The sequence below is a fragment of the Sorghum bicolor genome, chromosome 2, assembly GCF_000003195.3.
Source record: "Sorghum bicolor cultivar BTx623 chromosome 2, Sorghum_bicolor_NCBIv3, whole genome shotgun sequence".
Lineage (NCBI taxonomy): Eukaryota > Viridiplantae > Streptophyta > Magnoliopsida > Poales > Poaceae > Sorghum > Sorghum bicolor.
Window position 1 is genome coordinate 29,041,861 of NC_012871.2, and position 26,582 is coordinate 29,068,442.

The window sequence follows — 26,582 nt, forward strand, 5'->3', positions numbered from 1 at the left end:
TAAATGGTTTTATATTTGAACACCAATATAGTATGTAAATGATGATATGACCTACACGGTGTGGATCCCAGATATATCCCTGGGGTAAAGGAGTAGGTATATAGGCACAAAAGTATATGTAGCAGTTAGAAATATATGGTGGACAAGAATATGGTCTGCTAGTTGGTATTTGATGATGCATGCCTATATCAAGTTATCAACAAGAAACTGCGTACACCTCACGAGCTGTGTAGTTGACATATCAACGTCCTTCTTTTCCTTTTTCATCCACACATGCATGTTTGGTGAGGATTGACAAGTGCGCGACAACAAAAGCTAGCACCATCTATTGCATCGACTACACACTGATACGTTACTCTCTCAATCCTGAATTATAAGACATTTAACTTTTTGTTGACCTCAACTTTGACCACTCGTCTTATTCATAAAATTTGTGCAAATATAATCAAATTTAAGTCATTCTTAAAAACTGTTATTATAAACTAAGCCACAACAAAAAAGTAATGTTTTGCACAAATTTTTAAATAAGATGAGTGGTCAAATTTAATAATATCAAAAAAGTCCAATATCTTATAATTTGAGATGGATTGAATATTTTCTTTCGTACTATATATGATCATTAGTTCTCTCATTCTGCAGTCATCGTCCCATTATGTATTGGGAATAATATATATATCATAGGAACATTCTTTACTTTTACTCGGAAGCATGCGTAAAAAGATTACGAAACTAGCTAGTTAAGCTAGCTGTCCTCGCTCGCTCGCTTCAAAGCAAGAACGAAGTACTCCAAAAGAAAAGGAAAGGGTAGGTACTTGGATGGATGCACCCACCGTCATTCATGCATGTGTGTGTACCTGTGTATTCTTGCAATACTCAAGATCGCTCCAGCAGGTGTCGTCGACAGGCTTGTTGGGTTCACGGTAGGGGTTCATGTACACTGTGCCGATGGAGGACGTGAACACGACGCGCTTGACGCCGGTGTCTGCCGCCGCCGTCATCACATATTGTGTGCCCCGGATTGCTGGCTCGATCATCATCTCCTGCAGCATATGCATACCCGAGTGTTGCATTGGAGCGGGCGGATCGGAGCCAAATATATAATATATATGTGTCCTAGCAGCAGCTTACGTACAGGGTCATCGGTGACCGGGGAGGCGGCGTGGAAGACGCCGTCGCAGCCGGAGAAGGCCTCGACAAGGCTTTCTGGATCCAGCAGATCGGCACGCAGGAGGACGAGGCGATCGGCGGCGCCGTCAAGGGCCCTCAGGTGGTCGTTCTTTGGATCGACTGATCGAGAGTTCGTTGTGTACAAAAGGACCAAAGGACAATATTATGCATGCATCGTTAGTTTCTGCATTACATATATGCAAATTAAACAAATCTGTTGATATACCACATATCAACAGTATGCATGCATGATCGGATGGGATGACCCACGCCACGCACCAGGGTTCCTGACCGTGCCACGGACTGTGTAACCCTTCTCGAGGAGGCGCTTGACAAGCCAGGAGGCGATGAACCCTCCAGCTCCGGTGACGCAAACTGTCCGGCCTTGCCCGGAGAGCGCTGGCGGCACGGGCGTCGTCGTCTCTGCTGTTGGCATCCTAGCTATCTCGATCGGTCCTTCGATCGATCTCTTCAAAGAATGGATAGATAGATGTTGGTTTCTAGTCTAGACTAGAGAGGTTTATATATCGGTGGATAGATAGATAGCTAGGCGGGTTATTAGTCTGAGGACATGTACGCTATATATAGCTAGGCGGGTAAGTAGCTGATGAGTACAGTAGTGTACTAGGATGTGTGTGCTTGGAGCTGAGCGACACATTTGTCTCTGTATATATAGTGCTGTGGGGGCACCGAACCGAGAGAGCCAGAGTGGTTGAAGACAGTTGCAAAGTGTGGAGCCGCGTGAGCGAGAGAGTCGCAACACTAATCCCGGAGGAGTTGTTGGGAAATTTTCTTTATATATTTTGCACATGAATGAAATCTGCAAGTTTGGTTAGGACTGATATACGTACATTTATTTGTTCAATCGATGGAATAATAAACGATTAATATATTGTCAAGAAGCTTCTACTATCTTTGTCAAGAGGTGGGAAAGGTAGCCGAGATAGTACGTGGAGACCCGAAGATCCTGATGAAGAACCGGTAGAGCTAGCTGATCGAGTCGCGCGTTGGCCACCCAGCAGCTCCGGAGATCAGCGCAGAGTTGGTAGCAGCTACTATCACTGCCACACGTTCCGGCATTAGCACCGGTCGGGAAGGGCCTGTTGCCCCGGTTCCCGAACCGGTGCTGCCCTTCCGGGACTAAAAGTCCACCCTTTAGTCCCGGTTCGGGAAACCGGGGCTAAAGCACCCCCTTTAATACCGGTTGGTAACACCAACCGGTGTTAAAGGGTCCTGCCAGGGCTGCCACGTTGCAGGACCCTTTAACACCGGTTGGTACCAACCGGTGTTAAAGGGTTTCTTTTTCTTTTTTTTTTGTTCACTTCTTCGGTTCTGTTTATTGTTTATATATAATATATAATAATAGGTTTTTCAATACATGTTTTGCTGATACAATATTATATTTATATTACACGCATATTAAGCATATATAAATGAAAATTATAGGCTTAGCTTAATAATTAAGCTTTGCCTATAATAAAATGAATAGACCACATCAAAAATTAAATAGATATGTAAAAAGCTTTATATATATATATAGTTTTATATGTACAAAATTCGTATCACATATATACATAGAGTTTTTTCTCCCAATGTCTACAAACGATACAAATGATCATCGTTGTTTGGAATAAGAGTTTCGTTGCCGTTGAAGTGAAACTCGCCGTTTGGATTGATCACTTGGTCGCGGAGAAATCCTGCTATCGTCTCTTGGATAGCTTTGATTCGGTCTTGTTGTAGGACCTTTTCCCTCAGCCATTCCGTCTTTAATTTGAAATAAATAAAAAAGGTATTAGTTATCTAAGTTATTCAATATAATTCAGGAGATAATGAAAAGAGACATGTAACGTACTCTTAGCGTATCTGTGGGTGTTTGATTGACTTGTGTCATCATGAATTTGCACACGTAATATGCACATAGATTGTTCCCCCCTTCTTGTCTTAAACACCATTGTACGATATATATATAAAAATATTCACGACCACGACAATAAGAAGGCTAAAAGTTAGCGAAATTTTGTTAGCTAGTAGAACTTACTTGTGGATGTATTATGTTAAGCGGCGCTTTACATCCACTGAGATGTTCACGGTCAATGAATCTTTCCCAAATCCTATACACAGCCATTGTATATTGTGAACTAATAATTACAGAGTCATATTATGATATTTTTGTAGCTGAGATCGACATTACGTACCTTTGAATAATGTTTACCATTTGTTGATAATTTTCTTGTGGTTTTCTCATTGAGTCAAAGATTATCAACCGGTTCTTGGGAATTTCAATGACCATGAGTATCCAGTGAAAGCTATTTACACACACATATATATAGTCAGTCCTATAATATAAAATAAAATATGCATGCACTTAATAACTATATAACTCACTCGAAGTTGAAGGGGAAGAGTATTTTTTGTTTTTCTTTTTGGTTCACAAAGAACCTCATAAGATTGGTGCAGACTTCTGTCTCATGATCTGCTGTCCACACTGCCTGCGGAGCCTTGAAAACAATATAAGGGTCAACGAACCCAATACTATTGTCATTTCTCATTCTGAGCTCTCTCATTTGGTGCCTGCATATATACATACAAATCCTAAGTGTGTAAGGATTATATACATGTAATTAAAGAAGTTAGAAGTATAATAAAAAGAAAAAAATACTTACAGACAAAAGCAGCTGACAAGAGATTTGTCAAGAGCGTCGAGGTGGCATAATTGGTGCAATTCTTCGAACTGCACGTATATGAGGTCATCTCCACGGAAGTAGTGATGTTGTCTAATACGAACAGAAATCCAATTATCTCCCCTTTTAGACGCCTCAATGCACCATTTGTTTATTGCAAACATTTGTGTGTCGAGCTCGTGTAAACGCTTAGAATGGAATAAACTCCTGCCCGGTTCATATCTTGCCCTCCATTGATCAACTACCTCGGCTTTTTCAAATGTTTGGCATCCAAGAATGGCGGCAATTTCTTCCATATTTAAACCGCTCTGTCCAAAGTAACGCTCAAGCGAGTCTAGCTCAGACAACGCTAAGGATTTCTTTGGCATCAAGTCTTCATTTGAGCCGTATTGATTTGGCACAATCAAAGGGTGCACCGGTTTTGATACTTCTCCGAGCTGTGGGACCCCCTTTCCTACTCTCTTCTTAGTAGGCTGTGAAGACTTGACCAGAGACCGCTCATAGTCCGAAAGTGCTGGCTTTTTCTGAGCTTCGCGTTGCTTCTTTTGATGGTCCGCCACCTTCTGCCTCAGTTCCGATGGCTTCACATAAAAGTACGGCTTTTCTGGGTTAAGCCGTTTTTTCCTTTCCTCCTTTATTTTATCAAAAAATTGTTGGACCTCATCTTTAGATGTAGCAATTACCTCCTCTTCACTCTTTTCGTAAGGTAATTTTTCTGGCGTCTTAGCTCTCTTTGCTGAGGCAGCCTTCTTTGGAGGTGGGACCGATGACTTCGGTCCTTCTTGGGCGGACCGCTTCTTACTACCTCGCTTTGGAGGCGAGGGGACCGACCGTGCACTCTTTGGAGAGGGCGGTGCAGGCGGTGGAGGGGGTGGGGCCGATCTTTTTGGCGTTGGAGAACGCGGTGGAGGAGTTGGAGAACGCGGTGGAGGAGTTGGAGACCTCGGTGGAGGAGGTGGAGACCGTGGTGGAGGCGGTGGCGGGGTCGGTGTGGCCGCCGCAGGTGTTGGAGGAGATCCAGCATTGTCACCGCCCGCAGCACTATGATGCGCTGGGGAGAGAACTGGACTTAGGTTGGAGGAGTCCCTGCAAAGAAAACAATTACATGTTTTGTGAGTAAACTTTTTTTAAATTTCAATACATAATAAATAATATAAGAAGTAAAATCACACACAAACCTATGCTGAGGAATAATTATGAAGCGCTTGCGCCAACAAATAAATGTCTTCTCAGCTTCACCTAAGGTCTTCTCTCCGTCTCCCCCTTCTATGTCTAGTGGCACATTGCCACAACCTTTCTCAACCCTATCAACCGAGACGCTAGCATATCCACCAGGTACTGGTCGATTATGGATTCTTGGAGTGCCCGTTCGGTCGATAGGGTTGACAACAGCGATAGCCACCTTTTTGGTGGCATTCCCATCTGGTACATGCAGCTCACAGGTAGTAAAAGCCTCTGTGACATCATCCACGGGGAAGTGTAGCTTCGTGTCATCCTGAATGGTTGGTACTTCCATGGATGCGCAGCTGCTTTTCAACTGGCCTGGGGGGCTAACATTGACCTCAGGCTGTGATGTACCTTGCCCTTTCGTCATTTGACTAAGTGCTGCTTGCACTTGCCTTTGAATCTCTGCCTGCATCCATTCTTCACGAGCTTTCTCGCGCTCTTGTGACTGCAGAACAAAAGCTTCCAGGCGGCGGATCCGCTCAGCCTCCTCATCCTTCTTTCTCTGGCGGCTTCTGTAGGTATCTTGATCGGCTTGGAATGATTGCAGCCACGGAACTGCCCCATAGCCTCTCGTACGCCCACCGTGCTCAGGATTTTCAAGCGCATAGGTGAGTTCATCCTTCTCCCTGTTAGGCCTGAACTCACCAGACTGAACCGCCTCTCGTGCACGGACTAGTCTCTCTGCTGCTCTAGAGATTTCTTGGCCCCAAACTAGCGCCCCGGTGTCTGGGTCCACGCTTCCCCCATGACCGTAGAACCAATGCTTGGAGCGCTCGCTCCAATTCTTTGCTATTGTCTCGGGTGTGACCCCCCAGCAAGCATCTCCTGTTCCATTCGGTCCCACTTGGGAACAACACTCTTATAACCACCTGATCCCATATGATGGTGGTATGCCTTTTTACTGGCATTCTCTTTGTTTCTATTGGCTCGTTCCTCGCCCTCTTCTGATGTTTTGTACTGCACAAAGTCATCCCAGAAGGCCCTCAGCTTTACATATTGCTTGAGGTTGAAATCTGGAGTCTCGTTTTTCTTGACATATTTATTGTACAAAGACTTCTTCCAATTCTGGAAGAGTACTGCCATCTTCTTCATAGTCCAGTCATAAATTCGCACCTTCAACTCTTCATCGTTGGTGTCGAAGGTGAAAACGTTTGTGACGGCTTTCCAAACTAACTCCTTGTCACGATCAGAGACAAAACTGATCTCAGGAGCACCTCGCTTCTCTCTCCATTCACGACAACTGATCGGTATTTGATCTCTTACAAGATATCCACAGTGACTAACATATTTATTTGCATGCTCACCAAGTGGTCTGCCTGTAGCTATCTCAAACTCAGAGATTACATAGCGGCCCTCCAACGGCTTCTTTGGCCCTCGTGGAGGTACGCTTCTCCCCGTAGAGGTCGATCCAGAAGGCTACACGTACATATAGAAACAAAAATAATAAATTAATAACCAAGTAATAAGTCTAAAACCTAATGTAAGAGATGCATTATTTATATATGTTTACATTTACATACCTCGCCAGTATTTTCTTCTTGTTGCACGACAAGTTGTTGCTCAGGGGCATTGCCCTCTTGTTGCTCAGGGGCATTGCCCTCTTGTTGCTCAGTAGGATTGCCTTGCATGATGTCGTGGTAATCAACAAAGTACTGACTACCGTCGTCGATCATATTTTGAATGGCAGCTTCCATATAATCAGGATCATCATGAGGACGGTCAGCCATTTCTATGTCTGCAACCATACATATATATATTCTATATAAGATAAGAAATACACTAATACTACTACAAATGAAAGTGTTGGAGTGCTCTAAAAATAATACTAGGATCTTTTAAGCCAAGTAATACATTAATAAGAAATACACTACAATTCATAATACACTACAATTCAAAACACTACAATTCATAATATACTAGAATAACATACTAAAAAGTCTTTTAAGCCAAGTAATATACTAGAATAATATACTAAAATATAATACTAAAAAATAATACTATAATAATAGTATAAACTAATAGTATATGTTTTAAGCCAAGTAATACACTTGCACATAGAATAATGTATTAAAAAATTCATACTACTACAAATTGATACAAGAATAATATAAGTGCATATATATACATAATAAGAAATACACTAGAATAATATAAGTGCTAGAGTGCTCCAAACTAAAAAGTAATACTAAAAAAATAATACGGACAATAACACTAGAATAATATACTAGCACACAATATATTTCATAACAATTCAAAACACTAGCACAAAATATATTTCATAACAATTCAAAACACTACAATTCATAATATACTAGAGTAACATACTACAAAGTCTTTTAAGCCAAGTAATATACTAGAATAATATACTAAAATATAATACTAAAAAATAATACTAAAATAATAGTATAAACTAATAGTATATGTTTTAAGCCAAGTAATACACACTTGCACATAGAATAATGTACTAAAAAATTAATACTACTACAAAATGATACAAGAATAATATAAGTGCATATATATACATAATAATACAAAATAATAGTATATAAACTGTTCGGTATGAAATATAAGTGCATATATAATGATACAAAATAATAGTACATAATTAAGTGCATATAAAATAATAGTATATATACATAATGATACAAAATATATTAATAATATAAAATAATGATACAAGAACAAAATGATACAAGAATAATAGTATATATATATATACATACATACACATATATATATATATCTTATATATATATAAGATATATATATATATATATGTATATATATATATATATAAATTGTTGGTATTCATATATATCTATACAATTCATATATACAATTTTAGTCTATACATATAAACTGTTTTGACATTCATCCATATATATATATATACACACGAGCGATCGATACATGAAGAAATATACGTAGATCTGTGGAGAGCCGCTGCAGCGACGCTGGAGATGAACGGCGGCGCTGGGGAGACAAACGGGCGGCGCTGGCGGCGGCGCTGGAGACGAACGGCGGCGCTGGGGAGACGAACGGGCGGCGCTGGACGATGGCGGCGCGGAGATCTCTGCTCGACGAAGACGAAGACGAAGGGAACTGCCCAGATCCAGGGCGCCGGCGGCTTATATAGGGGCGGACCCTTTAGCACCGGTTCCCACTATGGGCCGGTGCTAAAGGCCCATTTTTTAGTTTAGGGTTTTTCAATTGTTTTATATATACAGTTTATATTATAAATTGTATAGTAAATTAAATATTTTGCATAATGTTTTTAAAACAGTGACATATATTGTAATTTGTTTTAATGTACACATGAAAATTTTTAAACTTAAATATCTTATTGTATTTTTATAATTTGCAATGATTTTGTAAGAAATGTTTAGTATTTTGTTAATGCAAAAATATATTATTCCAATAAATTTACAAAAACTATATCCAATGAACTGGAAATTTATTTTCACATCATATTGACGTAAAACTTTTTATTTTTGTTATTTATTACTAGGAATGCTAGTTGGGTATAATTTTCATCAAATAAAAAATCATATAAAAATATATATCTTGATGAACACACCCTTTGACCGAACCCTAGATTGTCCCAAATGGAAAAGTCATGAATACAAAGTTTGCTACACTCATCAAGTTCTACATTTTGTCTAATGGTCAACTTTTCATTTGGAAAAGTTTGAACCACTAAATTTTGAATTTTCATAGAACTCATGGCCACGCAGCGGTTTCGGAACCCTAGATGGTCTCGAATGGAAAAGTCATGAATACCAATATTGTTCCACTCATCAAAATCTACATTTCATATATAGACCATTTTTACATTTGACAAAGTTTTGGGAAGGTGTAGTTGAAAATCCACAATTGACACATATAGTTTCATATAGTTTGTGTGAGATTCAAGAATTGGTGGGTATTGTTAACTTAGACTTTCTCAAATGGAAAAGTTGTGTATATAAAAAATTTAGATCTTGAAGATATCTAACAACTTGGTATTCAAAATATTTTCATTTGAAGTAATTTAGTTTGTCATTTGACCAAGTTTGACCAAAACCCGTCTTGGATTTTATAGAAATGTAATTAGGATTGACTCAAAATTATCCAAATGGAAAAATGGACAATATATAAAATATAGATCTTGATGATCTCTAACAACTTTGTATTCAAACTTTTTTCATTTCAAGTCATCAAATGGGTTATTTGACCAAGTTTGACCAAAGTCAAAGCATTGGTTTTTACAAACACACCCTTTGACCGAACCCTAGATTGTCCCAAATGGAAAAGTCATGAATACAAAGTTTGCAACACTCATCAAGTTCTACATTTTGTCTAATGGTCAACTTTTCATTTGGAAAAGTTTGAACCACTAAATTTTGAATTTTCATAGAACTCATAGCCACGCAGCGGTTTCGGAACCCTAGATGGTCTCGAATGGAAAAGTCATGAATACCAATATTGTTCCACTCATCAAAATCTACATTTCATATATAGACCATTTTTGTATTTGACAAAGTTTTGGGAAGGTGTAGTTGAAAATCCACAATTGACACATATAGTCATGACAAATTTTGCATTTGATGATCTCTAACAATTGGAAAAGTCATGAATACAAAGTCATGAATACAAAGTTTGTTACACACATCAAAATTCACAATTCTCAAATGTAGTTTCATACAAAGTCAAGCCGACACAACAGTGAACTTCTTCTTGACGTATGACCCTTGGTTATGATCCTGCCGTAACCATGGAGTATCCTCATTGTTTAACAGAATGCTTGGGTCTTTGTTGACTATGAAGGACGGAATTCAATCATCCCTTTCGTAATCGCCTGACATGTCTGACTTGTCCTCAATTCCGACAATGTTTCTTTTCCCAGAAAGGACAATGTGGCGCTTTGGCTCATTGATGATTGAGTGGTCATCATTTTTTCCTCTCTTTGGTTTCGTAGACATATCTTTGACATAGAACACCTAACTCACGTCTGCAGCAAGGACGAATGGTTCGTCTTTGAACCCACTATTGTTAAGGTCCACGGTTGTCATCCCATACTCCTTGTCGACTGTTACCCCACCTCCGGTCATCTTCACCCATTGGCACCGGAACAAAGGAACTTTAAAATTAGCAGCATAGACTAGTTCCCATATGTCTTCTATGCGTCCATAATATGTTTGTCTGTTCCCATTTGGATCCGTGGCATCCACGCGTACACCACTATTTTGGTTGGTGCTCCTTTTATCTTGGCCAACTGTGTAAAATGTGTTACCATTTATCTCGTACCCTTTGTATGTGAGGACATGCCATGATGGTTGCCTGGCCAATAAATAAAGCTGCTCATCAATGTTTTCATCGCCTTGACATTTTTTGCGCAACCAATCGCCAAAAGTTTCCATGTGCTGACGCATTATCCAAGCTTCATTCTTCCCGGGCCACTGGGACCGTAGGAAATCTTTGTGTACCTCAACATATGGTTCCACCAATGAGGAGTTCTGGAGAACTGTGTAGTGTGCTTTATTGAATTAATCGTTTCCCGTACCAATATATGTTTTCTTCCCAAGTGTTCCCTTTCCGCTGAGTCTGCCCTCGTGTCAAGATTCAGGAATGCCAAATGGGTCAAGGTCTGGAATAAAGTCAACACAGAACTCTATGACCTCCTCTGTTCCGTAGCCCTTGGCAATGCTTCCTTCTGGCCGGGAACGACTATGGACATATTTCTTTAGGACACCCATGAATCTCTCGAAGGGGAACATGTTGTGTAGGAACACATGACCGAGAATATGAATCTCTTTGACCAGATGAACTAGGAGGTGTGTCATGATATCGAAGAAGGATGGAGGGAACACCAACTCAAAGCTGACGAGACATTGAACGACATCATTCTGCAGAGTAGCTAGTTGCTCTGGATTGATTGCCTTCTGAGAAATTGCATTGAGGAATGCACATAGCTTTACGGTGGCTAGACGTACGTGTGGAGGTAGAATTCCTCTTAAAACGACCGGCAGCAATTGCGTCATTAGAACGTGACAGTCATGGGACTTCAAGTTCAGGAATTTCTTCTCTGGCACATTAATTATTCCCTTGATATTGGAGGAGAATCCAGATGGGACCTTGATGCTGCTAAGACATTCAAACATGCTTTCCTTCTCTTCTTTGCTCAGAGTGTAGCTAGCAGGGCTTAAGTAATGACGTCCATCATCTGTCTTTTCTGGATGCAGGTTGTCTCGTTCTTTCATGCGCTGCAAGTCTTGTCGTGCTTCAAGTGAATCCTTAGACTTCCCGTAGACACCCATGAATCCGAGCAAGTTCACACAAAGATTCTTTGTCAGGTGCATCACGTCGATCGCGTTGCGGACCTCTAGGACATTCCAGTAAGGTAGCTCCCAAAATATGGATTTCTTCTTCCACAGGGGTACGTGTCCCTTAGCATCCTTGGGAATAGGTTCGCTGCCTCGTCCCTTTCCAAATACTACTTTTATATCCTTGACCATTTCGAGTACATCATCCCCGGTTCGATTGAGAGGTTTGGTCCGGTGGTCTGCCTTGCCTTTAAAATGCTTGCCTTTCTTTCGTACTGGGTGGTTCACAGGAAGAAACCGACGGTGGCCAAGGTACACGACCTTTCGACATTTTTTCAAAAATACACAGTCAAGGTCTTCATAACAATGTGTGCATGCATTACATCCCTTGTTTGACTGGCCTGAAAGATTACTCAGAGCTGGCCAATCATTGATTGTTACAAACAGCAATGCTCGCAGGTCCAAGTGCTCTTGTTTGTACTCATCCCACACGCGAACTCCTGGTTTGCTCCATAAAAGTTGAAGTTCCTCAACTAATGGCCTAAGGTAGACATCTATGTCATTGCCAGGTTGCTTCGGTCCTTGGATAAGCACCGGCATCATAATAAACTTCCGCTTCATGCATAGCCATGGAGGAAGGTTGTAGATACATAGAGTAACTGGCCAAGTGCTGTGACTACTGCTCTGCTCACCGAAAGGATTCATACCATCTGTACTTAAGGCGAACCGCAAGTTTCTAGCATCATTTGCAAAATCTGGGAATTCTCTGTCTATCGCTCTCCACTGGGATCCATCGGCAGGGTGTCTCAGCATATTGTCTATCTTACGGTCTTCTTTATGCCACCGCAACAACTTTGCATTGTCCTTATTTCTGAACAGACGTTTTAATCGTGGTATTATAGGAGCATACCACATAACCTTGGCTGGAATTTTCTTCCTATGACGTTCTTCACCCTCAACATCGCCAGGATCATCTCGTCTAATCTTATACCGTGATGCCTTACATACTGGACATGCATCCAAATTCTCGTATTCCTCCCCACGGTAGAGGATGCAGTAATTAGGACATGCGTGTATCTTCTGGATTTCTAATCCCAAAGGGCAGACAACCTGTTTTGCTTCATACGTAGTGGTGGGCAATTCGTTGCCTTTCGGAAGCATCTTTTTTATGATATTCAATAACTGCCCAAATGCCTTGTCAGATGTACCATTCTTTGCCTTCCATTGCAGCAATTCTAGTGTGGTACCCAGCTTTTTTTGCCCCTCTTCAGCGGTGGGATATAGCGATTTCCTGTGGTCCTCTAGCATGCGCTCGAACTTGGCTTTCTCTTTATCAGTTTCACATTCTCTTTGTGCATCACGGATGGCATCACCAAAAGCATCATCGCCCCGATCATCTTCTGCCGCCACCTCTTCTTCATTATCTCCCCCCATTGCAACATCATTGAAGCCACCGTACTGAGCAATAATATTGGCATGGTCCAATTCTTCTTCTTCTTCTTCTTCACCTTCATCCATTATAATCCCGCTTTCTCCATGTTTGGTCCAACAAATATAGTTTGGTACGAAACCAGACTTTAATAAGTGTGAATGAAGAGTTCTTGAGTTAGAATATTCCGTCAAATTCTTGCACACGGCACATGGACAGCACATGAAACCGTCCCTCTTATTTGACTCGGCCACACTTAAGAAATAGTGCATGCCATTAATGAACTCTTCGGAGCGCCGATCGGCATTATACATCCAATTACGTGTTACCATCTGCATTAAAGATAACATATATATTATGAAAACCATGCACACATATAGTTTCTCATCTTATTGCACAACATGTCTAAGATACATAGTTGATTAATTTACGAAAGCTTGGCTACAACAAATACAATCGCAACTAGCATTAAAAAAACAAAACTAAAATGCACTTAAGCAACATAATTAGTTCGCGTCCGATCCCAACTATAATAGATAGATCATTCGCTTGATCAACATCATTGAACTCCTTTCGTCGGCTCACTGCCTCACCACCTTCAGCCTCAACCACCTGTGCAAAAGATTTCTTAATGTGTTCAATGTATTCTTCCTCCCAGTACCAACCTGTACATCCACCGGTACCGTCCCACTGAAATTAAAAGAGAGAATCAAAAGTTTAATTAATATCATTTAAAAAAATATGCATATATATAAGCAAATGTCTGGAAATAACTCACATTACGATCGGGACACTTGTAGAATATACGACCCTTGTTTACTCCCTCTTTCGACACTTTGTACTCCATCAAAATCTTCTGCCCACACTTGCCACAAGTAATGAGAGGGAGTTCCGGACGGTATCGCTTTTGAACCCGTTGAGAGACTGAAGACCCGGTCACGGTTGCCATCTACTATCCATACTCAATTTTAAAACAATTATAAATTCCACATTTACTAGTAAACATGTATGATACAATGGACATTATATGTAGTAATAAAAATAAATCAAGTGATATTAACAAACCAATTAATTTGAACTATCCTACTTTCTATGATCATAAAAATAATATAATTCATTCTTGCAAAATACATTAAAACTAGGTCAACCATGAAATATGATATATATATATGGATACTAATTCATGTGAATGATTCAAAATAACAAAGTGGATTTGAGCTAAAAAATGATGGGAACATCACAAGCCAAAAACAACATGAAAAAGACAAGAAAGGCTGAAGTTAGTCACCTCCAAGCACGAAGAGACGATGACGGAGTCGAAGAAGATCAACGATGGGCGTTGGAGATGAAGAACAAGCAAGAAAAAGCTCCAAGAACAACAATGGTGCTCTCGGTTTCAAATGGGCAGAGGGGAGGAGGGAGCCGGCCTATAAACCGGACCTTTAGCACCGGTTCAGAGCAAAAACCGGTGCCAAAGGGTTAACTTTTAGCACCGGTTTGTAACACAAACCGGTGCTAAAGAGTTTGCCTCGGCCCGTGGCTCTGGCCGGTGCTAAAGGGGTCTTTAACCCCGGGCCGCAAAAAGGCCGAGGTTTTTGGCCATTTTGGGCATCGACCAATGCCTCATTCTGTAGTAGTGTATAGTCGGTTGCGAATGGCTTACATGGACTGAAGAGATGGACGAACGGCTTGTTTCTAGTCGGGAGCGAATCGCCCACTATACAGACGGTTCTCAATTATGCTACCCACCTGTAGAAATATATTTTCTAGAGATGGTTCTCATTATATAACCGTCTGTGTAAACATTTTTAAATCTCCCGCCAATTTTCAAATTTTTCCACCAGACCCTATTTTTCATTTTATATTTTAATATGTACATACAACATACATATATATATACACACACATAATATTAAAACTACTAAAGCCTAGAGATCATGTCAGCCATTGCAACATGTAGTTCATTTATATATACTGTTACTTTATACGTAAGGTTACAATAATTATAAACATGATCACACATCAAGTTTTTTCTATTACATGCATTAGAGGGCTCTAATAACCGGATCGAGTTAGCATTAGCCTACTAATCTCCCTTAGCGCTCCATATTCAGGCTTTGCTATAGCGCTGGTCCGATCGTGATATTTCCCTTCGCTGGGAATGACTTCTCTCAATATGAATTTGCAGAGGTCCTCAACTATGTTATATAAAGTGGCTTCACTCATGCTCTTCGCCTTTTCAAAGTCTTTTTGCTGCATAGGAAGTTAGAAAACGTCATATATTTAATGTTTATAATACATAATTAATCTTAATCACACAACCTTAATTACTTAGAGCATTAATTACCTTCACTACTACAGAATGAGGCATTGGTCGATGCCCAAAATGGCAAAAAATCTCGGTCTTTTTGCGGCCCGGAGTTAAAGACTCCTTTAACACCGGTTCGTAACACGAACCGGTGCTAAAAGGTCCTGCCCAACGGCTACTGACAGGTGCTGTCGGGGCAGGGACCCTTTAGCACCGGTTCGTGTTACAAACCGGTGCTAAAGGGTCTCCTTTAGCACCGGCCAGTGCCACGGGCCGAGGCAAAGCCTTTAGCACCGGTTTTTTCCCTGAACCGGTGCTAAAGGTCCGGTTTATAGGCCGGATCCCTCCTCTCTGCCCATTTGAAACTGAGAGCACCATTCACCATTGTTGTTCTTGGAGCTTCTTCTTGCTTGTTCTTCATCTCCGACGCCCATCGTTGATCTTCTTCGACTCCGTCATCGTCTCTTCGTGCTTGGAGGTGACTAACTTCAGTCTTTCTTGTCTTTTTCGTGTTGTTTTTGGCTTGTGATGTTTTCATCATTTTTAGCTCAAATCTACTTTGTTATTTTGAATCATTCACATGAATTAGTATCCATCTCTACAACTAAAACACACGAAAAGCAATCGTCGCAGGCGGGCCCCACATGCAGAGACGCGACCAACGCAACCAACACACAAACCACCAGGCCTCTTTTCCAGCACGCCAGCTGCCGCGTCCGCTTCCCCGCACGGCCACCACTGGCGGCGGCGGCGCCACCGTGGACGATGGCAATGCCGCCGACACCAACAGCACTGCCACCGGCTGCTCCGCGTGGGGCAGAATTGCCGAATCCTTAACGGCGGAAGCAGACGGCGGAGGAGGAGGGAGCAGGAGCGGAAGTGGCGGCGGCGGGACCATGTCGGGGTCGATGGGGAAGACGTGGCCGACGTCGGGGTCGATGGGGGAGCCCGCCGAGCCCGGCTAGCCTTGACGAGGTCCGCGAGCCGTAGAATGACACCGCCGCCGCCGACTGCGACTTGGGTGGCAGCTTCCTCGCCGCCGCCGCCGTCAGGGACGCGGCCTAAGACGAGAGCGGACGGAAGGCGGGGCTGTTGGGCGCGCCACCGCCGCACCTCCGGTGGGCACGCGAGCCCTACTGCACTGCGTATGCCGCCATGTGGTGTGGTGTGGCGCCCTGTCGTGGCGTGGAATTTGGAGCCAAGCGAGCTGCTACCTACTGGTGGAGGTTGGACGCGGCGGGTGGCGGCGCGAGGGTTCGGATGGGGATTGGTCGGAGGAGGAGGCGGGAGCCATTGGGACGTGGGAGCCTCCACCATCAGCCATCGTAAAGGAAAAAGGATGAGATGCCTGCTGCGTGCCCAACACTAACGTCAGCGTTTTGGTGTCTCAACTGAATCAAGATAATGCAGATCTGATGGCAAGGGAAATTCAGTCCCTCAGTACATCTCAGATATCATAGATAATGATGCAGATAAACAAATTCTCAATTTATTTTCTACTTGCTTGCCTTTTAGATCAAGCCTGTTCATTTGTTACTTTACTCTTTAATTTTGTTTGACAATTTTAGTTTCTATGTTATCCAACTACATGTTTCAGTTTGGTGATAAACTGAAATTAACTAATGCCAACATCTTTCCCTTTTTTGATCTTGTGGTGCTCAGTTGCTCACTGCTTGTAACTCTCCATTTGTTAAAAAAAACTCATGTTTTATGAGTTGCAGATTGTGCCTATTCCTACATAGCGGAGCAAGTCTCCTTATCATTACTAAACTGCCGTGCTAACACTGTATGTATATATTGGATTCTGATACTAAATCACGTAAGGACCAAAATCATTAACTCTCCATTTGTATATCCCTTACCCCGATATGTAACCTATTCTTGGCCTCCTGATGCATTAGTTATCCTACACTTTGTGCATATAGTTAGAGAACTAACATGTTACTCATTTTGTTCTGCAGCTATTTGGAGAGCACAAAGGCAGAGAACTTATTTGTGTAGATATTTGGATAGCAGACAGTTGTCTACCAAACACAATCTATGCATCCGAAAAATCAAAGTGGTACGGAGAATTTAGCAACAAATTATTTATTTCTTATTCAGTTTCTTGTGTAAAGGTGTCAATGCTCTATCCCCTATAGGTTGATTTAGCTTCTTCTATAATGGTCAGTTGAGAATGAGAACTAAAATGTCCATCGATCATGATAGCCAGATTTGATTGATTTAGGGCTTTTTAGGTCGAATTTCAATGTGTGATGAACTAATTAGTCTTGTGTAATTTCTGTACACTTTTATATAGAGCTTAAACGCTAAATTTAGTTGAGCTTTTGAATTCTAAATTTGTGCTATTTTTGGACAGTAAGTAATTAGTATGCAGTGTAGATGTAGATCAAGTTGGTTTTTAGAGGCTATATAAAGGCAGAATATGAATATATGGTGTACTAGATCGCTTTAGATTGTTTAAGCAAATTTTCATGGAATATTCAAACACTAAATTTGGTTGCATGAAAACTGAAAAGGTGGGGAAATTTGAGCCAATATTGATCTGACATATTAGGAATAGACAATCTGAATTTGGCAGCCTGCACTGATCTTATAAATCATATTCTTCATGTATTGACGTAGATGCCTGTCTATTGTCCAGAAAACAATATATTGTTTTCACTCTTGTCTACTGTTCATGGTCTGGCAAACGAGATTGGTTTGATCGTTGATTTTCATATTCAAAATCATTTAATGGTATGACTGGTTACCAATTACAAGTCTGGGATTCTCCAAATTTCTAGTAAATAACACAGTAACAGAGATTTCAAGGTTCAGAAGAGGAGAGATAAAACAAGCAGTACACACCTAACCTTGTTTTTTAATTAATTGTGGAGTTAACCAGCTTCATCTGCAAGATGAACTGAGAAAGCTAAACCTTGAAACTGAACATTTCAAGCGCAGGGCAAGATCATGTCAAAAGCTTCAAAAAAATCCAATATAAGTAAGCTGAGACGATTGTTGGGAGATGTGTTCTGGAATGACTTTTTGTGTGACATTGTATGGCACAGAAAGTCTGCTTCTCTTTCTGAGCTTGTAAGATGTTTTCTTCTTTTTGTGTGATATTATAATATGGTTTCTCGGATCATCTCATCATCTGGCTATCATTTGCCATTTTGATGTTTTCTTAGCCAACTTGCATTATGCACTGGTTGTTACTGATGATGGTGTCCATTAGAGTTTCTAGCCTAAGGAATAGGATTTTAATATAGGTACACAATGTTAGTTTTGACTGCTTTCTATAGCTTTGGCGAAAGCTATAACGGTTGCGGATTTGGACATTTAAGAAATTCTTGACTGTGTATCATGCTCTAAGGATTTCTTAAACACAGTTGATATGTTGACAGGAGAAAAAAAAACTTTTATGAAGCAAGCATACTCCGTGATATATGCCCACTGATTTACTGGTTTTGATCTTGTTTCTAAAAAATACATGGAAGTCATGATTTCGTTTTTGCTCTTCCTGATTGTTGATTGCATCTCTAAATTATTTTCCACAACTAAAGGTTTCCATTGCCAGGTAGGACCCTAACTTTCAGAGAAGACACCATAAGTATATTAATTATGTTTTAAGCATCCATTTTCTTATTATAACATTATTCTGGTTGGTGTTCTGATCCTTGCCTTTGCGCAGCCGAGTAAACACCCCTCTCTTCGAGTTTGTTTGGTGTTGTATTGTGTCTGAGGAAAAAGAATGATGGTTGATTTGGCTACTGCAATGACTATTTGTTTCATTATTCAGGCTACAAATTATGCAAAAGTGTAAACAGTGCTTCTTCTTGGAACATGCCATCAATGTCATGAAAAATTGTTAAATGTGTGTGACTGAGCTGAGGCAACATGGATCTTATAAAGCTTTAGCATAAGCTGTGAAATATTGTTCTCATCAGTATAGCAGATCACACATTTTTGTTGTTTTAAGAAATATATATTTGTGGGTCTACTATGTATTTATTAGATTTTGAATCATAAATTTATCAAATATATGAAGAATCTTGATAGGAGCTGGTTCTAAGATTTACAAGAACAAGGTTTTTTTTCTCCTTTACAATGCACGCATATAATCTATTATCTACCATATGTTATGTGTGTACGAAGCATGATCTGCTTATAGTTCCATCTTATTGCAAGAAATCATTCATTGTTCTGAAACATTGTAAAGTGTTTCTTTGTTTCTCTCTGGATCAATCCGCCCAGCGTGTATGCAGCCATGTAGGAACTGGAGATATGTAGCTGAGCACAAAATATTGACCTCCACTGGGACCCTGACCATGCAGCTTGAGGCCACCACGGAGTTCATGCAGCTACTGTCTATAGTTGTGCCCATCTTTGTCAAGCTCCTCAACTCCCCCAGCGAGGATGTTCATAAACAGGCATGAGATATATGTACTTTCTCTTCAGTTTTTTCTGTGCTCTAGACCAATTTGCATTGTTAGAAATATTAATTAACATATTATGTTTTGTCTAAATTCTAGAGTATTGTTAAGACATGCTTTTCTCATGTCTAAATTTAGAAGCCATTTTAGTTAATATGCAAGGCCTTCTGATTTTGTTTTGGTGCTATATGTCTGTGTGGAATAGTCCTAATTCATAAAGCCACACTTTATGTTTAAGGTTTTGTGAGAGATTTTTTCAAGACATGCAGTATTGATAATATAATAGGTATTAATATTTACATATATACTTAAACCTGTGTACAAGGTGGTGTGGAGATGCAGTGGAACTTATTTATGGATTTATTGGTGCACGAAAAAAATGAATATTGGATATTTCTTCTTGCCGATATAAAACATTATCTTATCTGCATCACACAAAGGTAGAGTTTATGAGCCTGCGACACCATGGCTCTCCGTCACTATGGTAATTTCATAAACGTTGTTTTTTTGGATTAAATATCTCTTAAATGTTGGTATTTAATTTTATAGTATTGTATTCTATCATGTGATTCATGTGTTTTTAGTTTAAAAGTGTAATTGTCCCGTAGCAACGCACAGGCATGAACCTAGTATATATATATATATATATCATATTTTATGGTTGATATAATATTAATGTAGTTTGCAAGAATGAATTATAGTATCTTTTTATGATCTTAGAAAGTAGGATAGTTCAAATTAATTGGTTTGTTAATATCACTTGATTTATTTTTATTATTACATAATGTCCATTGTATAATTTAGAAGATTTGTTGAAGTAACTGGACAAATAAAGGATATTATTAGGTTCTTCTTTAATCATACATGTTTACTAGTAAATGTGGAATTTATAATCATTTAAAAATTGAGTATGGATAGTAGATGGCAACTGTGACCGGGTCTTCGGTCTCTCAACAGGTTCAAAAGTGATACCGGCCGGAACTCCCTCTCATTACTTGTGGCAAGTGTGGGCAGAAGATTGTGATAGAGTACAAAGTGTCAAAAGAGAGAGTAAACAAGGGTCGTGTATTCTACAAGTGTCCGGATCGTAATGTGAGTTATTTCCAGACATTTGCTTATATATGTGCTTATTTGTTAAAATGATATTAATTAAACTATTGATTCTCTCTTTTAATTTCAGTGGGACGGTACTGGCGGATGTACAGGTTGGTACTGGGAGGAAGAATACATTGAACACATTAAGAAATCTTTTGCACATGTGGTTGAGGCTGAAGGTGGTGAGGCAGTGAGCCGACGAAAGGAGTTCAATGATGTTGATCAAGCGAGTGATATATCTATTATAGTTGGGACCAGACGCGAACTAATTATGTTGCTTAAGTGCATTTTAGTTTTGGTTTTTTTAGTGCTAGTTGCGATTGTATTTGTTGTAACCAAGCTTTCTTGAATTAATCAAATATGTATCTTAGACATGTTGTGCAATAATATGAGAAACTATATGTGTGCATGGTTTTCATAATATATATATATTATATTTAATGCAGATGGTAACACGTAATTGGATGTATAATGTCGATCGGCGCTCCGAAGAGTTCATTAATGGCATGCACTATTTCTTAAGTGTGGCCGAGACAAATAAGAGGGACGGTTTCATGTGTTGTCTATGTGTCGTGTGCAAGAATTTGACGGAATATTCGAACTCAAGAACTCTTCATTCGCACTTATTAAAGTCTGGTTTCCTACCAAACTATATTTGTTGGACCAAGCACGGAGAAAACGGGATTATAATGGATGAAGGTGAAGAAGAAGAAGAAGAATTTGACAATGCCAATATTATTACTCAATACGGTGGCTTCAATGATGTTGTAATGGGGGGAGATAATGAAGAAGAGGTAGCGGCAGAAGATGATCGGGGCGATGATGCTTTTGGTGATGCCATCCGTGATGCACAAAGAGAATGTGAAAGTGATAAAGAGAAAGCCAAGTTCGAGCACATGCTAGAGGACCACAGGAAATCGCTATATCCACCCGCTGAAGAGGGGCAAAAAAAGCTAGGTACCACACTGGAATTGCTGCAATGGAAGGCAAAGAATGGTACATCTGACAAGGCATTTGGGCAGTTATTGAAGATCATAAAAAAGATGCTTCCGAAAGACAACGAATTGCCCACCACTACGTATGAAGCAAAACAGGTTGTCTGCCCTTTGGGATTAGAAATCCAGAAGATACACTCATGTCCTAATGACTGCATCCTCTACCGTGGGGAGGAATACGAGAATTTGGATGCATGTCCAGTATGTAAGGCATCACAGTATAAGATTAGACGAGATGATCCTGGCGATGTTGAGGGTGAAGAACGTCATAGGAAGAAAATTCCTGCCAAGGTTATGTGGTATGCTCCTATAATACCATGATTAAAATGTCTGTTTAGAAATAAGGACAATGCAAAGTTGTTGTGGTGGCATAAAGAAGACCGCAAGATCGACGATATGCTGAGACACCCTGCCGATGGATCCCAGTGGAGAGCGATAGACAGAGAATTCCCAGATTTTGTAGATGATGCTAGAAACTTGCGGTTCGCCTTAAGTACAGATGGTACGAATCCTTTCGGTGAGCAGAGCAATAGTCACAGCACTTGGCCAGTTACTCTATGTATCTACAACCTTCCTCCATGGCTATGCATGAAGCAGAAGTTTATTATGATGTCGGTGCTTATCCAAGGACCGAAGCAACCTGGCAATGACATAGATGTCTACCTGAGGCCATTAGTTGAGGAACTTCAACTTTTATGGAGCAAACTAGGAGTTCGCTTGTGGGATGAGTACAAACAAGAGCACTTTGACCTGCGAGCATTGTTGTTTGTAACAATCAATGATTGGACAGCTCTGAGTAATCTTTCAGGCCAGTCAAACAAGGGATATAATGCATGCACACATTGTTATGAAGACCTTGACTGTGTATTTTTGAAAAAATGTTGAAAGGTCGTGTACCTTGGCCACCGTCGGTTTCTTCCTGTGAACCACCCAGTACGAAAGAAAGGCAAGCATTTTAAAGGCAAGGCAGACCACCGGACCAAACCTCTCAATAGAACCGGGGGTGATGTACTCACAATGGTCAAGGATATAAAAGTGGTATTTGGAAAGGGACGAGGCAGCGAACCTATTCCCAAGGATGCTAAGGGACACGTACCCATGTGGAAGAAAAAATCCATATTTTGGGAGCTACCTTACTGGAATGTCCTAGAGGTCCGCAACACGATCGACGTGATGCATCTGACAAAGAATCTTTGTGTGAACTTGCTCAGATCTATGAAAGTCTAGGGATTCACTTGAAGCACGACAAGACTTGCAGCGCATGAAAGAACGAGACAACCTGCATCCAGAAAAGACAGATGATGGACGTCATTACTTAAGCCCTGCTGGCTACACTCTGAGCAAAGAAGATAAGGAAAGCATGTTTGAATGTCTTAGCAGCATCAAGGTCCCATCTGGATTCTCCTCCAATATCAAGGGAATATTTAATGTACCAGAGAAGAAATTCCTGAACTTGAAGTCCCATGACTGTCACGTTCTAATGACGCAATTGATGCCGGTGGTTTTAAGAGGAATTTTACCTCCACACGTACGTCTAGCTACCGTAAAGCTATGTGCATTCCTCAATGCAATTTCTCAGAAGGCAATCAATCCAGAGCAACTAGCTACTCTACAGAATGATGTCGTTCAATGTCTCGTCAGCTTTGAGTTGGTGTTCCCTCCATCCTTCTTCGATATCATGACACACCTTCTAGTTCATCCGATCAAAGAGATTCGTATTCTCGGTCCTGTGTTCCTACACAACATGTTTCCCTTCGAGAGATTCATGGGTGTCCTAAAGAAATATGTCCATAGTCATTCCCGGCTAGAAGGAAGCATTGCCAAGGGCTACGGAACAGAGGAGGTCATAGAGTTCTGTGTTGACTTTATTCCAGACCTTGACCCAATTGGCATTCCTGAATCTCGACACGAGGGCAGACTCAGCGGAAAGGGAACACTTGGGAAGAAAACATATATTGGTACGGGAGACGATTACTTCAATAAAGCACACTACACAGTTCTCCAGAACTCCACATTGGTGGAACCATATGTTGAGGTACACAAAGATTTCCTACGGTCCTAGTGGCCCAGGAAGAATGAAGCTTGGATAATGCGTCAGCACATGGAAACTTTTGGCGATTGGTTGCGCAAAAAATGTCAAGGTGATGAAAACATTGATGAGCAGCTTTATTTGTTGGCCAGGCAACCGTCATGGCATGTCCTCACGTATAAAGGGTATGAGATAAATGGTAACACATTTTACACAGTTGGCCAAGATAAAAGGAGCACCAACCAAAATAGTGGTGTACGTGTGGATGCCACGGATCCAAATGGGAACAGACAAACATATTATGGACGCATAGAAGACATATGGGAACTAGTCTATGCAGCTAATTTTAAAGTTCCTTTGTTCCGGTGCCAATGGGTGAAAATGACCGGAGGTGGGGTAACAGTCGACAAGGAGTATGGGATGACAACCGTAGACCTTAACAATAGTGGGTTCAAAGACGAACCATTCGTCCTTGCTGTAGACGTGAGTCAGGTGTTCTATGTCAAAGATATGTCTACGAAACCAAAGAGAGGAAAAAATGATGACCACTCAATCATCAATGAGCCAAAGCGCCACATTGTCCTCTCTGGGAAAAGAAACATTGTCGGAATTGAGGACAAGTTAGACATGTTAGGCGATTACGAAAGGGATGATCGAATTCCACCCTTCATAGTCAACAAAGACCCAAGCATTCTATTAAACAATGAGGATACTCCATGGTTACGGCAGGACCATAACCAAGGGTCATACGTCAAGAAGAGGTTCACTGTTGTGTCGGCTTAACATAAAGTCATGTTTAATACTATATGTTGTAAAATGTATGAATTCTGAGAATTGTATGAAACTATATTTGAGAATTGTTTTACCATCTAGAGTTCGGTCAAAGAGTGTTTTTGTAAAAACCAATGCTTTGACTTTGGTCAAACTTGGTCAAATGACAAACTAAATTACTTAAAATGAAAAAATTTTGAATACCAAGTTGTTAGATATCATCAAGATCTAAACTTTTTATATACACAACTTTTCTTGAATCTCACACCAATTCTTGAATCTCACACAAACTATATGAAACTATATGTGTCAATTGTGGATTTTCAACTACACCTTTCCAAAACTTTGTCAAATGCAAAAATAGTCTATATATTAAATGCAGATTTTGATGAGTGGAACAATATTGGTATTCATGACTTTTCCATTCGAGACCATCTAGGGTACCAAAACCGCTGCGTGGCTATCAATTCTGTGTAAATTCAAAATTCAGTGGTTCAAACTTTTCCAAATGAAAAGCTGACCATTAGACAAAATGTAGTATTTGATGAGTGTAACAAACTTTGTATTAATGACTTTTCCATTTGGGACAATCTAGGGTCGGTCAAATGGTGTTTTTGTAAAAACCAATGCTTTGAATTTGGTCAAACTTGATCAAATGGCCCATTTGATGCTTTCAAATAAAAAATTTTGAATACAAAGTTGTTAGATATCATCAAGATCTACATTTTATATATTGTTCATTTTTCCATTTGGATAATTTTTAGCCAATCCTAATCACAATTCTATAAAATCCAAGACGGGTTTTGGTCAAATGACAAACTAAATTACTTAAAATGAAAAAATTTTGAATACCAAGTTGTTAGATATCATCAATATATAAACTTTTTATCATACACAACTTTTCCATTTGAGAAAGTTTAAGTTAACAATACCCACCAATTCTTGAATCTCACACAAACTATATGAAACTATATGTGTCAATTGTGGATTTTCAACTACACCTTCCCAAAACTTTGTCAAATGCAAAAATGGTCTATATATTAAATATAGATTTTTGTGAGTGGAACAATATTGGTATTCATGACTTTTCCATTCGAGACCATCTAGGGTTCCAAAACCGCTGCGTGGCTATGAATTCTCTGAAAATTCAAAATTCAGTGGTACAAACTTTTCCAAAAGAAAAGTTGACCATTAGACAAAATGTAGAATTTGATGAGTGTAACAAACATTGTATTCATGACTTTTCCATTTGGGACAATCTAGGGTTCGGTCAAATGGTGTTTTTGTAAAAACCAATGCTTTGACTTTGGTCAAACTTGATCAAATGGCCCATTTGATGCTTTCAAATGAAAAACATTTGAATACAAAGTTGTTAGAGATCATCAAGATCTACATTTTATATATTGTCCATTTTTCCATTTGGATAATTTCTAGCCAATCCTAATCACATTTCTATAAAATCCAAGACGGGTTTTGGACAAACTTGGTCAAATGACAAACTAAATTACTTAAAATGAAAAAATTTTGAATACCAAGTTGTTAGATATCATCAAGATCTAAACATTTTATATATACAACTTTTCCATTTGAGAAAGTTTAAGTTAACAATACCCACCAATTCTTGAATCTCACACAAACTATATGAAACTATATGTGTCAATTGTGGATTTTCAACTACACCTTCCCAAAACTTTGTCAAATGCAAAAATGGTCAATATATTAAATGTATATTTTGATGAGTGGAACAATATTAGTATTCATAACTTTTCCATTTGAGACCATCTAGGGTTCCAAAATCGCTGCGTAGCTATGAATTCTCTGAAAATTCAAAATTCAGTGGTTCAAACGTTTTCAAAAGAAAAAGTTGACCATTAGACAAAATGTAGAATTTGATGAGTGTAACAAACTTTGTATTCATGACTTTTCCATTTGAGACAATCTAGGGTTCAGTCAAATGGCGTTTTTATAAAAACCAATGCTTTGACTTTGGTCAAACTTGATCAAATGGCCCATTTGATGCTTTCAAATGAAAAAAATTTTGAATACAAAGTTGTTAGAGATCATCAAGATCTACATTTTATATATTGTCCATTTTTCCATTTGGATAATTTTTAGCCAATCCTAATCACATTTCTATAAAATCCAAGACGGGTTTTGGTC

General features: G+C 39.8%; 1 protein-coding gene across 1 annotated transcript in view; it reads right to left on the reverse strand.

Annotated features, from left to right (window-relative positions):
• The window catches only part of LOC8063428 (cinnamoyl-CoA reductase 2), a 6,072-nt gene extending 4,246 nt beyond the window's left edge, over window positions 1-1,826 (reverse strand). The window contains exons 1-3 of the mRNA XM_002462013.2: window positions 1,447-1,826; window positions 1,133-1,287; window positions 855-1,040 (exon numbers count right to left, since the gene is read on the reverse strand). Coding sequence (XP_002462058.1) covers window positions 855-1,040; window positions 1,133-1,287; window positions 1,447-1,603 — 498 coding nt within the window. The 5' untranslated portion in view covers window positions 1,604-1,826. The remainder of the gene's footprint in view (window positions 1-854; window positions 1,041-1,132; window positions 1,288-1,446) is intronic.